General features: G+C 45.4%; 1 protein-coding gene across 1 annotated transcript in view; it reads left to right on the top strand.

Moving 5' to 3' along the window:
- atg5 (ATG5 autophagy related 5 homolog) overlaps positions 1–14,761 on the top strand; it is a 75,517-nt gene that overhangs the window by 49,945 nt on the left and 10,811 nt on the right. Inside the window, exon 7 of the mRNA XM_084337039.1 lies at positions 6,853–6,970. Within this exon, the coding sequence (XP_084193165.1) occupies positions 6,853–6,970 (118 nt within the window). The remainder of the gene's footprint in view (positions 1–6,852; positions 6,971–14,761) is intronic.

Raw genomic sequence — 14,761 nt, 5'->3', positions numbered from 1 at the left:
TGTCACGGCGGCTGAAAAGAAAGTGTCTCTATCCGAGGAGTATCGCGCTCCTCTCCCCCCGAGGATCGCTGGCCCCTTTCTTTGTGCGGCGCCCGGGGCTCAATTATTCATGGGATGGGCTCTTTAAAAATGCAACGAAGTAGCTGTCACTTATCACACTCTCTCCGCTCCGACACTCGGGATGATCCCGCACGAAACGCCGCGCTTCCCGCACAGTGAGTCACTTTTTCCCTGCGTAACCCGAGCGCTAGGCTTCGCGCCTTCTCGGCCACCCACCCCCCGTCCGTCCGCCCGCTTGCGCGTGGCTGCACGGTGTGTAGTTACAGCTCGGTTACCCGAGCCCGCTCCTCGCCGGTTTCCTTTTCACAGCTCCATGATTAGCCCCTATTGTGTCAGACTCTCTATTTGTCACCTAGAATGCGGGCAAGGGGTTGGGTATCTTGCTTGGACCAGATCCCATCCCTGCATAAGCACCACCACTGTCCCTTCCTGCGTGCCAGCGCTGGCTGCCAAGGCCTGGATGTTCTCCAGCACCCGGCACCTTCTCTTCTGCCCTTAGAGCGGAGGTTACTTAGCGAGCAGAACTGTTGAATTTTTAACGAGACTCCGAGGTGATGGCTCGTCCTCAACGGACCTACCAGCGTGTCAGATTCTGGTACAAGCGTAGGATTTATCGCCTGCGGTAGACGGCAATGTAGGTTAGTTGACAGAAGGCCTTATTTAGAACTCTGTGGTGTCGAGTTTCAAGATTGTTCCGTAAGCTGTGTTGCATTTGAGTCATTTTCAGTCAGTCTGGCCTACAGAGCACTTTGCGGTCAACCGACAATATAAATTGTCATCTAGTAAAAAACTGTTAGTCAATATGTTTTGAACGATGCTGCTCCCCATCTCCAGTCTCCTGGAATGCTGTGGTTGTTGTGGTTGAAGACTTGCTAATGGGAGCCGGAACAGTCATTAGGGGTATTTTGTTGTACCTTGTGATTTATTTAGACATGGGAGAGGGCAGCATGTGTGGACATATTGGTCCACATTTCCAATAACATGATCAACTGAGAGTTTTTGAGGTTATTGAGGAACCTGCCAACTGCTTAAGGAGCAGCAGATGACTTCCAGATTGATTTGATCAGTGAAGCATGTGTTATCTCCATTTGTTACAACTGACGGAATGTTGGCGGTTGCAAAATGTCACACACACACACACAGCTTGGCGCGTCACCAATAACACATTCTCAGCTCATCTCTGCACGCTGTTCATTCTCTTGGTGGACTTGCATAGCATAGCATCATATGTCGCCGTTCACATTTCAAAGGCGTAGGACAATTAAACCATTAGCTGCGCTCAGATGACATGAAAGTGGTGATTACACTGTGAGGTTCTGTGATATAGGTAATGGTTAGGGCAATATGTTCTGTGATATATAGGTATCATGTGTTCTGTGATATAGGTAATGGTTAGGTCTATGTTCTGTGATATAGGTCATTGTTAGGTCAATATGTTCTGTGATAGAGGTAATGGTTAGGTCAATATGTTCTGTGATATAGGTAATGGTTAGGTCAATATGTTCTGTGATATATAGGTAATGGTTAGGTCAATATGTTCTGTGATATAGGTAATGGTTAGGTCAATATGTTCTGTGATATAGGTAATTGTTAGGTTAATATGTTCTGTGATAGAGGTAATGGTTAGGTCAATATGTTCCGTGATAGAGGTAATGGTTAGGTCAATTATGTTCTATGATATATAGGTAATGGTTAGGTCAATATGTTCTGTGATATAGGTAATGGTTAGGTCAATATGTTCTGTGATATAGGTAATGGTTAGGTCAATATGTTCTGTGATATAGGTAATGGTTAGGTCAATATGTTCTGTGATATAGGTAATGGTTAGGTCAATAATATGTTCTGTGATATATAGGTAATGGTTACTGGGTATCTGCAGGTTTAGCCCAGTCAGATTTAAGGCTTTTTAATACTTTTTTAATTTAATACCAATTTCACAATAACAAAATGGCAAAAAGCACACAACGACACCAATTAGTTTAAGTTTAGGGACACATTGGTCCAAAGATGTCTATTAAAACATAAAGGAGTAACTGGATTGGATGAAACAAAGGGGTGACAAACATAAATATCTCTCCGTCTCTCTCCCTCTCTCTCCACTCTTCTCTCTCTCATGTCAGAAGTCACCTCGCTGGCAGACTGCCGTCCCTCTCTTTCTATGTCTCTCTCTTCAGGGGTTTTGCTGCCACTTCCTCCATTAGAACAGATTAGATTAGATTCAAATGTATTGTCATTAAAAAGCACTTAGTAGAGTTGTACAGTACAACGAAAAGAAGTTTGGCCTTCAACCAACTGTAACAGTAAAGTGCAAAAGTAATATACAATGTACAGGTGATTTACATTTTACATTTACATTTAGTCATTTAGCTGACGCTTTTATCCAAAGCGACTTACAAGTTCTGTACGACAAGTCATCAGGAAGGGCATAACTCTTATCAGCTGAGTAACAATGTTCATAAAGTGTTGAGTGCTACAGTGTAGGTTAGTTTATTAGGACAAGTGCATGACAGTAAGGTTAGTTAGGGTTAGATTTTAAATTTTTTTTTAAATTCAGATAATGGTTGAAGAAGTGCGTCGACGGCGAAAGATTGGACGGGTTTCGGCTGTCCTAACTGGGGTGGGTAGTTCATTCCACCATTGTGGGGCAAGGACTGAGAATAGGCGACTTCTCTTTGATGACCCTCCCGGAGCTTGGATAGGAGTAGGTCTGAGGCGGCCAGAAGATGCAGAGCGTAGGGGTCTTGCGGGTGTGTAGTTAGAGACCATTGACCGGAGGTAGGCGGGAGCGGTTCCCTTTGCCGCACGGTATGCCAGGTCGAGGGCCTTGAAGCGGATTCGTGCAGCAATGGGGAGCCAGTGCAGGTCCCTAAGAAGTGGGGTGACATGGGCCGACTTTGGTAGGTTTGAGATCAGGCGGGCTGCTGCGTTCTGAATGAGTTGAAGAGGCTTAGTGGCAGTGGCCGGGAGGCCAGCGAGCAGTGCGTTGCAGTAGTCGAGGCGGGAGATGACTGTTGATTGGACGAGGAGTTGCTTCTTTTGTCAGGAAGGGGCGGATCCTTCTGACGTTGCTCAGGAGGAATCTGCAGGTTCTGGTTGTCGCTGCGATGTGAGCAGAGAAGTTCAACTGGTCGTCGAGGACAACACCAAGGTTCTTGGCGGTCGGGGACGCGGTCACAGCTGCATTTTCGACTGTGATGGAAAGGTCTGTCGGGGGAGGATTTGGCCGGCAAGTGAAGCAATTCTGTTTTGCTTAGGTTCAGTTTGAGGTGGTTGGTCGTCATCCAGGTGGAGATGTCGGACAGACAGGCCGAGATCCGCTCAGAGACGTGGATATCTGAGGGAGGGAAGGAGAGGAAGAGTTGAGTATCGTCGGCATAACAATGATAGGAGAAGCCATGAGACGTGATAATGTTACCCAGTGATTTAGTGTAGAGGGAGAAGAGAAGGGGTCCTAGATTAAACTGGGTATATAGCATATATTCATTAGTACTACTATTGAGTAATAGTGCTAATCGGATGTATGTACACTACAGAGCTGTATTAGAGTAGTATTAATTAATGTGTACAGTGATACAGGTATAAAGACACTAAGACACCCACCCACCCTCTCCTAATGGACAGTCTCCTCCCCACCGTATGTATATATTTTCTCCCGCCCACCCACCCCCTCCTAATGTACAGTCTCCTCCCCATCATATGTATATATTTTCTGTTAGGATCTCTGGGTAACTACTGTATATTTGCATATCGTATATGTCACAAATGTAACAGTACTATATACCTGTATAGGCTGTATGTCCCTATGTCATAAATGTCACTATGAATTGAAAATGGGGGACCCTGATGTAAGACAAACGTCTTTCTCTGGTCTGCATCCCCTAACAATTGTATGTATTGAGCCGTACTGTATTGTACCCATTCTGCAATCTGTTAAATAAAGTTTTCATTCATTCATTCTAGGGCTGACCCCTATTAGTCGATTAGTCGACTAATCGGTCGAAAGGAGCCGTAGTCGACTAACCAACCTCTTAGTCGAATAGTAATTTTTTTTTTTTTTTTTTTTTTTTTTATCATTCTTTCCAAAAGAAAAGAGGGCCTAGAAGCGTGGCTAACGCTAATGGCACGCATACCAGAGGCTAACTGCCTACGAAAACAGGCACAGAGGCACTGAAAGAGGATTTCACCCATCTAATGAACATACTAGACTAGACAAATATCAAGATGTATCCATCAGTGGACCAATTGCATGCTTTTGCAGAGGACAAGAAGCCTTCAGTCGACTCCTTCAGACATTAAGCACCCCCCACAGCCCAAATGGAATGATAAAAAAAAAAAAGTATATTACTTTTTCTCTCGACCAATAGTCGACCAGAGACAGTCGCATTTCTCTCCTCTCCCCAGGCTCCTCAAGGCCGTTCCTACCGCCGCCTCTACTGCTCCATGGAGCCCGACGCTGCTATGCTCTGCTTCATGCCGGTTGCCGGACTATACTCAAATCAACTCTAAATGGATCTAATCAGTGGATTGCATATTTTCTTCAAGAAGCAGAATAAGGCTAACCCTCTGCCTATTGGGACATCATAATCGGGCTACCAACTTGAAGACGTGGTCATTTTTGGATTATCGAAGCTTTTGGACTGCAATAAGAAGATTTTGGATCTGTTTACCGCGCACAGGACCTACCAAAATGAACTGATTAAGACACTTGGACACTTGGACTAATAATGCATTCAGTCATTTGGACGGAGTTGTTAAAATTCACTCCACTCAAATCAATAGTTATATTTCACTCTATTCAAATCAAATTTAAAGTGACGTGGCTGGGATAAATGTGCCAGTCAGTCAGCCAAAACAAATTCCTGGACCAAGGTCAAACCAGAGAGCTGCTGGAGTCGAAGGCCCTCTGGGAGATAAGAGTGGCAAGCGGCTTCCCCCCACTCCCAATCCCTACCCAATCCCCCCTCCCGCGTGTACGCCTGGCGCTTATGACGGCAGCCAACTAGTACGCGTGCTGGAGGGGGGGGGCCTAAGACTGTTTCATCACCCAAGTCCTATCCCCCAGTCCATGCCCCCTCCCTCTGGACAATCTTTTCCGCCCTCCCTCCTGCCACCTTGCGCGACGACACTTTGTTTCAGACACTTTGTTGTTGTTGCAGCCGACTATCGCATATGGCGTCTCAGGCATTCTGTAGATGACATGTGTCAACAAATGTACATGTCTGTGTGAATTTTTTGTTGTGCCGTTGTTACTGTAAAAATGTAATGATTGTGATATGTTGTTATTAATGAGACGATGAGCTGTATGTGTGTGTCACTGGAATTTCCCCAAGGGGATTAATAAAGGAATATCTTATCTTATCTTATATGCTGTGGCTGTGCCTCCATTAACTTAGCACCAGCTGTCCCTCATTGTAATTAGTCTCTCCCAGAGTTCTGTATTCTCAGTTTTATTTGGTTGTAGTTATCAATACCCTGATGAAGGCCCTATGTAGGCCGAAACATGTCGGTTTATTTTAAATTCTCTAAATAATGCGAGCCATTAAATAAAGGCATTTTAAAATTTGTAGAGCTGCCTTGGACTTCAACTTTTTTATAAGTATATAATGGATATTATGTTTCATCATGAATGCATGAAGGGGGGGGGGGGTATTTTTTTATGCTTTGATGGCCAGTAACGGCATTCGTGTTGAACACTACAGAAGCTGATCAGCTGGATGGATATGAAAACATTGTTGGATCAAGCTAAAATTGATGTCAGATAGTCCTTACCTTTGGTCGGGGGTATTCCAAAAAGAATATTCCAATTGTCTGATCGCGATTTCCAGTATTGGTGTCCATCTGGTCCCGGACATAATTCGGCACAACTTATGGACCGAGTGTGCCAGATGCGTTTCGAAGTGATCTGATGACGCTACTTACTCGGCTCCGTCTAAATATAGCGCCCGGAGACATTTGAGTGTAACACAGGGTCTGGAACAGGATTTACTGCACTCTCGATACTGCCACCTGGCAGGATCTGGCCTGTACTGCACCCTCGGGGTCCCAGTATGCCTTTTAACGGCAATATACAGGTCCGTGACATTGAATAGAATATTAAAATTAAAATAAAGAAATATTGTACACTGTGTCGGGTATACAGTATGTTGTACTCATATTGTACACTGTGTCGGGTATACAGTATGTTGTACTCATATTGTACACTGTCGGGTATTACGTTGTACTCATATTGTACACTGTCTGGTATACAGTACGTTGTACTCATATTGTACACTGTTAGGTATACAGTATGTTGTACTCATATTGTACACTGTCGGGTATACAGTATGTTGTACTCTGATTGTACACTGTCAGGTATACAGTATGTTGTACTCATATTGTACACTGTCGGGTATACAGTATGTTGTACTCTGATTGTACACTGTCAGGTATACAGTATGTTGTACTCATATTGTACACTGTTAGGTATACAGTATGTTGTACTCTGATTGTACACTGTCAGGTATACAGTACGTTGTACTCGGATTGTACACTGTCAGGTATACAGTATGTTGTACTCATATTGTACACTGTCGGGTATACAGTATGTTGTACTCATATTGTACACCGTCAGGTATACAGTATGTTGTACTCTGATTGTACACTGTCAGGTATACAGTACGTTGTACTCATATTGTACACTGTCAGGTATACAGTACGTTGTACTCGGATTGTACACTGTGTTTGTTGGGTATACAGTACGTTGTTAGGTCATTAATTTGCCACGCTCTGGTTCCTTCCTGATCCCACTTCCAGACGACGAGTGACAGGCCATTCATCCAGAAACAGTTTCGCCCCGTCTCGCCCGACGGCCACACACACACTCTGGAGGACCTGCTCAGGGAGATGTACCCCTCTGCCATAACCCACCACGGTACGTTGTAGACTCTCTCTCTCTCTCTCACACACACACACACACACACACACACACACACACACACACACACACACACTGGAGGACCTGCTCCAAGGAGATGTACCCCTCTGCCATAACCCATGATAGTATGTTGTAGACATGCACACAAGCCTTCAAGTGTCATAATGTTTGTTCTACCTTGTTATGTTGACCAGCTCACTCACACACTCACTCTAATTTAGAAGCTACAAGGTGAACACCTCTATTGTGAACGTGTAAGGGACACACACACACACACACACACACACACACACACACACACACACACACACGCAGAGAGAGTGCAATGAACAACACTGGTGGAGAAAGCAGACAACGTTTTCCATCTTATCAGTGCTGTGGTCTGTCCTCAGGAAGTGGGCAAAAGAAATAGACGACTCGTCCGGGTTTATGTTATTTACACAGCGTCAATAGGAATCCCAGAGATCCTCCCTCGCAGATAAGAAGCCATCAAGAGGCAGAAATAGCGGCACTCATTTGAACAAGTGAAAAGAAAGGAGAGGGGGGTGAGACTTTAGGTAGATAGAGAGGGGAGAGGGAGTGAGACTGTAGGTAGATAGAGACGGGAGAGGGAGAGAGGTGGAGAGCAGCAGCCTAAACAGGTAGCGTCTGGAGAGGAGGAGAGAGGAAGCAGATAAGGAGACAATGGGCAGTTTGGACACAGGGCCCGCAGGGAGGCTCACCTGCATGGAGGTGCATTAGCACCTGTCTGACTGCTTGTCTACTTGTCTGCCCATCTACTAACCTGACTATTTGACCCTGTCTGACTGTTTCTCCTCTCTGTCTTTCTATCTGTCTGTCTGCCTGCCTGTCTTCTCTCACTTTCTATCTCCATAGATATAGACTCATATCAGACCTAGGTCAAAACTGTCATTTGTGAATAATTCTTAGCATTTATTTTAATCTCCTGGAAGTACCAGATGGGTGTGGTTTACCACAAAGGACAATGCAGTGACTGTCATGAAGTGAACTTGGTATACTTTTCCTGATTGACAACTTACACTTACGCCGTCTGAATTGTAATGATGTGGCAAAACCCACCCACCATGCTAAGAATGATTTGTTAATACTATTGGACCCAGGTCTGATCTCTGTCTCATACTTTACCAACCATGGGGTCAGGCCCCCCCCCCCCCTCGTGTGAAACGGGGGTTACTTGAAAATGTCTAATCTAAATCAGATTCAAGTGACTCAAATCACATTCAGACATTATTTGGATGAAATTCTCTTGTTGACAGGTTTCTTTAAAAAAAATTGTGTGCAAAAGCCACCATGAAAGCCACAGACCTCTGCCTGTAACAGATGTTCAGATGTTTATTTGCACTGTAGTTAAGAGGAAACAATGTGAATGTTCCGACTTCATTATGGGTACACTTGTGAAAGAAGGTTGTTGTTACTCACTCTCTCCCTTTCTCATCTCTGACACGCTCAACTATTGTCCCTTTGATTTTTGATTTTTTTTTATGTATTTTATTAGCACAATGGAACTGAAACAACAACAAAAAGAACACAATAAATAAAAACGGATTGTGTAGGTGATAAAAAGGAGATAAAAAATAAAAAAGCAGAGGCTTGTAAAAGTGTCTCACCTAAATAAACTAGCCAGACAATTATGATAAAACAAAGAAATTATTAAATAAGTGACGGTAGATAAAATAAGGACATAATAGATCAAATTAAAATACATATTGAGGCAGAACAATATAGTCTTAATATAACTTAATAAGAGTGTGTGTGTATGCGCTTGTGCACGTGAGTGCGAACGCACACATTTTTTGTCTTCCTTTTCAATATTCCCACATTCTCCTTGGTTTGTCTGTAATGTCTCTTGGTTTGTCTGTAATGTCTCTTACTCAACTGTTCCGTCAGGAGGAGGGGTGCCGGGGCTGATAAAGGTGAAAGTGGCCCTTTGTCTGCTGTCGTTTGTTTGGTTTCTCTGTCTTCCTCAGCCTGGTAGATGAGTGTGTGTGATAACCATGGATTATGGCGGTATTGTTTGGTTTAGAGGACCCGGCGTGCTGCTTTGGGGGGGTAGCGTGCTGGAGGCATTGTGTTCACGACGAGAATTCACAGGACCCTCTTTTTATTATTTTTACCCTATTGGATTAAAAAAAGAAGTCTGGGGCGTTCCTCTCTGTGATCTTTCAAACATCAAATAGTGATGTTTTCAAACATCCCCCCATCTGTTATGTCTGGGAGGCTTGGTATGACCCCTTTGGGACCTTGAAAAGCTTCAGACTGAACCACTCGATGCGAGCAGGCGGGGTGGCTGGAATACAAGGTGGGGGGGGGGGGGGGGGGGGGAATTCCCACCAAATGACCAACCAGTCAGATGTGCCGTGCTGTCATCAGTACGGAGAGTGTACATGTTATTCGAATTAGCGGTCATCTTTTACGTCTGCTGGTGCTGTTGAGTATTATTTTTTTGTTTTGCCCAAGGTGCATTGTGTTGCACAAAGTCTGGCAGGAGTTTGGTATGGTTAGAATGAAGAAACGCGGCCAAAGGGTCTTCTCACCCACGTGTGACGCACTCGCGTTTAACAGATGATTCTCATCAGCAGGACATGGAGAGTTTTGTTTTTGTGAATGGAGTTCTGCCCGGTGAAAAATCCCCACATTGATCTCCATCAGTGGCTGATTGACGAAATCCACCCCCATGACTGATGAGACCCACGCGTCAATACTAGAATCTCCACCACCACGTCCACCACCCCCATAATGGACACATCTGTAGTATGCCCCGCACAGCTCACTGTATCGGGGGATGGCTCACTTCAGAGAGTGAGGGGGAGGTCTGTGTTTCATTCTGATAGGGAGGATGGTTATAGTTGACTCGATCTACCGAAGAGAGGGGAATAAAGTCTGGCCCAAACAGCCTCCAAAGTGACTTGGCCAGGATAGGGGTTTTAGAGCGTCGTCCATAGAGGCATTCGGTCGATACAAATCAAGTAGACTATAAAAACCTGTGGAAAACCTGTGAAAGTTTACGCCGAGCCATCAGTCAGTCGGTGTCAGTGGTTTAACCACCGTGTGGCCAGTGCTCGTGTACAGCCAGCCTCTTGGCTCGGCCTCGACGCATAGTTGGGCGCGGGCTCTTAGGAAAATTCTGCATTTGCGGTCCTCTTAAATAGGGGTTGGCTATGCTCAAGTAACGAGACATTATGCCTTGGCCAGCCAGTCATGCAACACTCAACCACAAGGGTGTGTGTGTGTGTGTGGCAAAATCAATCTGATTCTTTTTTAGGGTTGGGGTTAGTTAACAGTTGTTGGTATTTCCTAAGTCAAGCTTGTTATTGGCAATTTCACTGTGGATGTGTCTTGTATTATGATGGCGCATCGTGCCTGCACTGTTAATGTGTAATGAAGTGCAGAAGTGAGAGTGACTGAGTTTGGGAAAACACCCCTCTGTCTCCATGCCTCCCTGACATTCTCCCTTATTGTCTTCCTTCTCCTCCTCTCTCTCACACTTGTTCTACCTCTGTTTCTCTCGTCTCTCTCATTCCTCTATTGTCCTTCTTTCCCAATATTTCTTATTCTCTCCCTCTCATTCTTTCTTTCACTCTCTCTCTATCTCTCTCTCATTCTCTTGATGTTTCTCCATCTTTCTCTTCTTCTTTCCTATCGTATACCTCTATCACATCTCTTCTTTCCCTGTCTGTCCAGTAACCAGTAGTAGCCAGAATCACATACAGTACATAATTATACTGGTGAGGTGAAATCCTCCAGGCCCTCCAACTAGAGTGACGATGGACGGATGGATGGACGGATGGATGGATGGATGGATGGATGGATGGATGGATGGATGGATGGATGGACGGATGGATGGATAAATGAACAACCATGGTGAAACAATGTGTGTGGACAGCATTACAGCTTACAGGTGTGTGGAAGTAATTAGGTAACGTGAGTTTTGCATGTGTGTGTGCAGCGGGTCTAGTTGGGTGGATTCCCTTCATCTCATAGTGAGAGTGTGTGTGTGTGTGTAGCTTTCCTGTTCTGCCCACATCCACCCGCCCGTCTGTTACTAGGCAAGTCTAAAGGTTGACCAGGGGTTAGTTATCTCCTACCCATTAGAATCTGCTACAATAGGTGTGTATGAACTTGAACACTTATGTGTGTGCCTGTGTTATGCTTCTGTTAACAGTGAAAGTGTGATATCAGTGTGAGTGTCTTTATTATCCGTTTGTCAGTTTCTCATACAGTATGGAACTGGTAGGGAAGTGTGTTATTTGTTTGTTAGTCAGTTTCTCATACAGAATGGAACTGATAGAGGAGTATATTATTTTTTCAGAGCATGGGGTGAAATTAGTTCATTAGCTGTTTAATGATTAAAATACTAAATAAATACTTGTTCATGAGTTAACTAAAGCATTATCAACGAAATGTCAGTATTGCAGCAACATACCTCATAAAATAATCGTTATTCTATTGGTTAAATAATTTACTTAAGACATATCAATAAGATATATTGATTTAATATATTGTGTATATACCACTGCTCACCAGGTAAATGCTAGTTATTTTTGGCAGTGGGGGACAAGATGCTTTAGACTCTCAGCTACTATGAGAGGGACAACAACCAGACTTCTGATTTCCTATTATAGCTATAGTTTGGTTCTGTATCGTTAGTGGCTTAGCTTGGCATCGCTACTGCACTATCTCGCGTACGTGCACGCGTACTGAATAAACCACAAATGTACCTCTAATACCAGTATTAGTCTGACCACACCCCTCATCAGCTTACCTTCATAAGCAGGTGTGTGGTCACCTGCTCTCCTCCTTCTCGCTTTCACCACAAGGAAGAGGTGCCTCGGTAGATCCCCACACTTGACACCATGATGGAAGAAATTGGATTAGGAACAGCTTGGGAAACAAGGATACGTTGACATCATATCTTTATTTTCTCTCTCACTATTTTCGAGAAAATACGGCGATATTGTCTTCGTACTGGAGTGTCTAGAAGATGATGATCATTCTACAAACCCTCCACCGGTTTTCGTATTGGGAGCACGCCGCTGCATGCTTCTCAACTGCAGTTCCTTGCTGTGTTTGTTGGGGTGAAACCTGTCAGGCCACAGCTGAACTGTCGGACATGCCGCTGTTGTGAGGAGCGGTGCGTTCCAGGTTGGGTGAGTAGTGTTTGCTGGCGGGCTCCACTTGTCTGTTAGTGCTATGGGGGCTACTTGACAAAGTTTATGGAAACCGGCCCCAGGCTAGGGTCCTTTGTTTAGCCGTCTAGGCGACAGAAGGCCTTGGTCTGGCGACCATTATAGTTTTAACTAGTGGGCCGCGACCATTGACACTGGTGATCCCTGTGTGTTCTGGACGAGTGGATTCTCTCTGTCACCGTGTTAAGACCCCATCTTTCATATCCAAATGAGAGTATTCCTTCACGAGGGGATATGTGCATGTAATGTGCGATAGCGGCAGATTCATGTTCAAAGTCAGCTATACAGGCCAGTTGGTACTGTGCTGATTCCGCCGGACGTGTTAATGTCACCGTTGTGAAGCGGTGTTGACGTCTTGTTTTCTCTTTTCTCTTAAAAAGTGAGGAGGGTTCAGAACGGCGGCCTGTCTGGGTGAGTGTTATGTCATTGTTTACATGTTCATAGCTTACGGTTAGCCGGTCGGTGGCCTGGCGCGGGGTAGCTTGGCTTCTCGCGCGCCGCCGGGAGCTCGCTCCTGATCGCGTGCGTCGTAGATCGGCGTCTCGCGAGCGGAAGCAATAGCACCCGAACGGTTGGAGCAGCCGTTAGCTTGATGCTATTCTGTTGAACGTGCTTTGATTTTAACATGTTTTACACTCTTGACCACGACGTCATCCTTGACAGGGGATGTTCGTCGACCCTGCCTGAGCCTAGACGGGGATTGCGTCAACAAAGAGGACTGTAGCGACTGGTGGAGCGGCGACGCTGCCCGGATCGAACAACACGGGACGGCTGTGTTCTACGGTGGCTTGTGACTGCACTTCGCTGATCTGCGTTCCGGGCAGGTACGGGGTTGGCCAGACCTCATAACACGTCTTCTGGTTTTACCTTGCTAAATGTATTGTGAATAACGGTGTTTTTTCCCAAAACGTGTGTTGTTGCAATGCATTTGAGATACGTTGCGGGTTGTGTGTGAGCTGTTTTTGTCACTGGCAGTTAGCTTCTCCGTGCAGGTCGTGATGTATTGATCTGGTTGTTGTGTGAGAAACATCATGGTGTTTATGTGTACCGTGTACTCACTACTAAGGCAACTAACCTATGAAGCTATGCTTGGTGACGAGTGAGTAAAAGAATGTTCTTTCTCAGACTGTAATGACAATGAACAGTGAGTTCACACATTAACAGGTTTTCCTGTTTTAACTGGCCGTATTGAGGGTAAAATAGGAGGATTGTGTTTCCCCCCCCGGTTCCCTGGGGACTTTATCACCTCCTATCAGACATGTTGTGCATTAATTGTGTCTTTTGTGTGGTAGGGATACGATGTAACTCTCAGCTTGATTGCTGAGGTTGTGCTAAATCTGCTGGAGAAACTTATTTCCTAAAGGGAAATTGGTTTGGTTGCTGTCATGTGTGCTTAGCAAGGCCTGTGGTCGATACTAATCAAGAATGATGTATTCTCTCATTGTGAAAAAAACGGCGTTCCTCTGTTGAGTGTTTTTGCCATTTTTTGTAGGTGATGATGGGTTGTGTGTGTCATGTGACCTACAACTGGGTTGTACTGACCACAGAAGCACATGTGTATGTTGGACCGGGGTTCTTAGAGCCCTCTCTATTCTGTGTTTTTCCTTAGTAAAAATCAGATAGCAGGTTAGCTCGTGCGCTGTGTGGAGCTGTGAAACGCTTCATAGAGCTGACTATGACTGTGTCATATTCTCTTTTTGTCGTTACGTCGTATCATGGGTGTGGGGTCGTAAAGGGGTGAACTGGTAACCTTTCCTCTCCCCATTGTTCTGTCGGTCAGGGGTACACCCCCTGTCCTTCAAGGTTCCCGTCACGTGGCGGTTCGGCACGTTACGGGGGGGGGGGGGGGGAGTTCCTGGTCCCACGGCCTGGTATATTGGGCGTGTGCACCGCAGGAATTCCCCCGCCATAGAGTACGTCACCGTGCGCGTCTCTGTTGGTAGGACTTCCGTGTGCTGTTCAGGTCCATGTGATGGATCTGTTTTCAGGGGGGGTGGTCAGGGCTCCTCCTCACCAAGCGCCTACTCAGGCCTTCTGTGAGTTCGGACTCCTTCTTCCATGTGAGGAAGCCTCCATCAGAGTACAGAGCCTTCCTCCTCAGATTGTCAAAGTGAGTGGACCCTCTAGAAGGGTCCTTTTCTATTGTATGTATATTCGATTCAATTCGTTTATTGAGTGTGTATGGGTTCGGTGCCTCTTCCCCGGAGGCCCTAAAACCAGTTTTTTACATGGCTCAAGGTGCAATATATTCTTTTCAATCTGTACAGCTCGCGTGGGAAGTCTCTCTGGGGATCCCCGTCTCTTTCCTATGGGAGGGTGGTGGGATGTAAAAATGTGAACATTTTTTACCCCGGCTGTGTAGACTGGGATACATACTGTTGATGCTTCCTTCTTTCTATTCCAGAAGTGTTGGAGTTAGGGAGTGTCACACCCCTCTTGTCGTTCCCCTGGGCGCCTTGGGGATTCAATGACAGGTCTAAATAGCCTGTTCATTGATGGGGGTGTGTCCCGACGCACGTATAGTGCTAGCTCGCTGTAAACAGGCGATTGACTGGCACGCCTTAGTTGCTTGTGGTTGAAA

Source organism: Notolepis coatsorum (assembly GCF_963971535.1).
Source record: "Notolepis coatsorum genome assembly, chromosome: 19".
Classification (NCBI taxonomy): domain Eukaryota; kingdom Metazoa; phylum Chordata; class Actinopteri; order Aulopiformes; family Paralepididae; genus Notolepis; species Notolepis coatsorum.
Note: the sequence above shows the minus strand (reverse complement) of the source record. Positions and strands in the feature narration are given on the sequence as shown.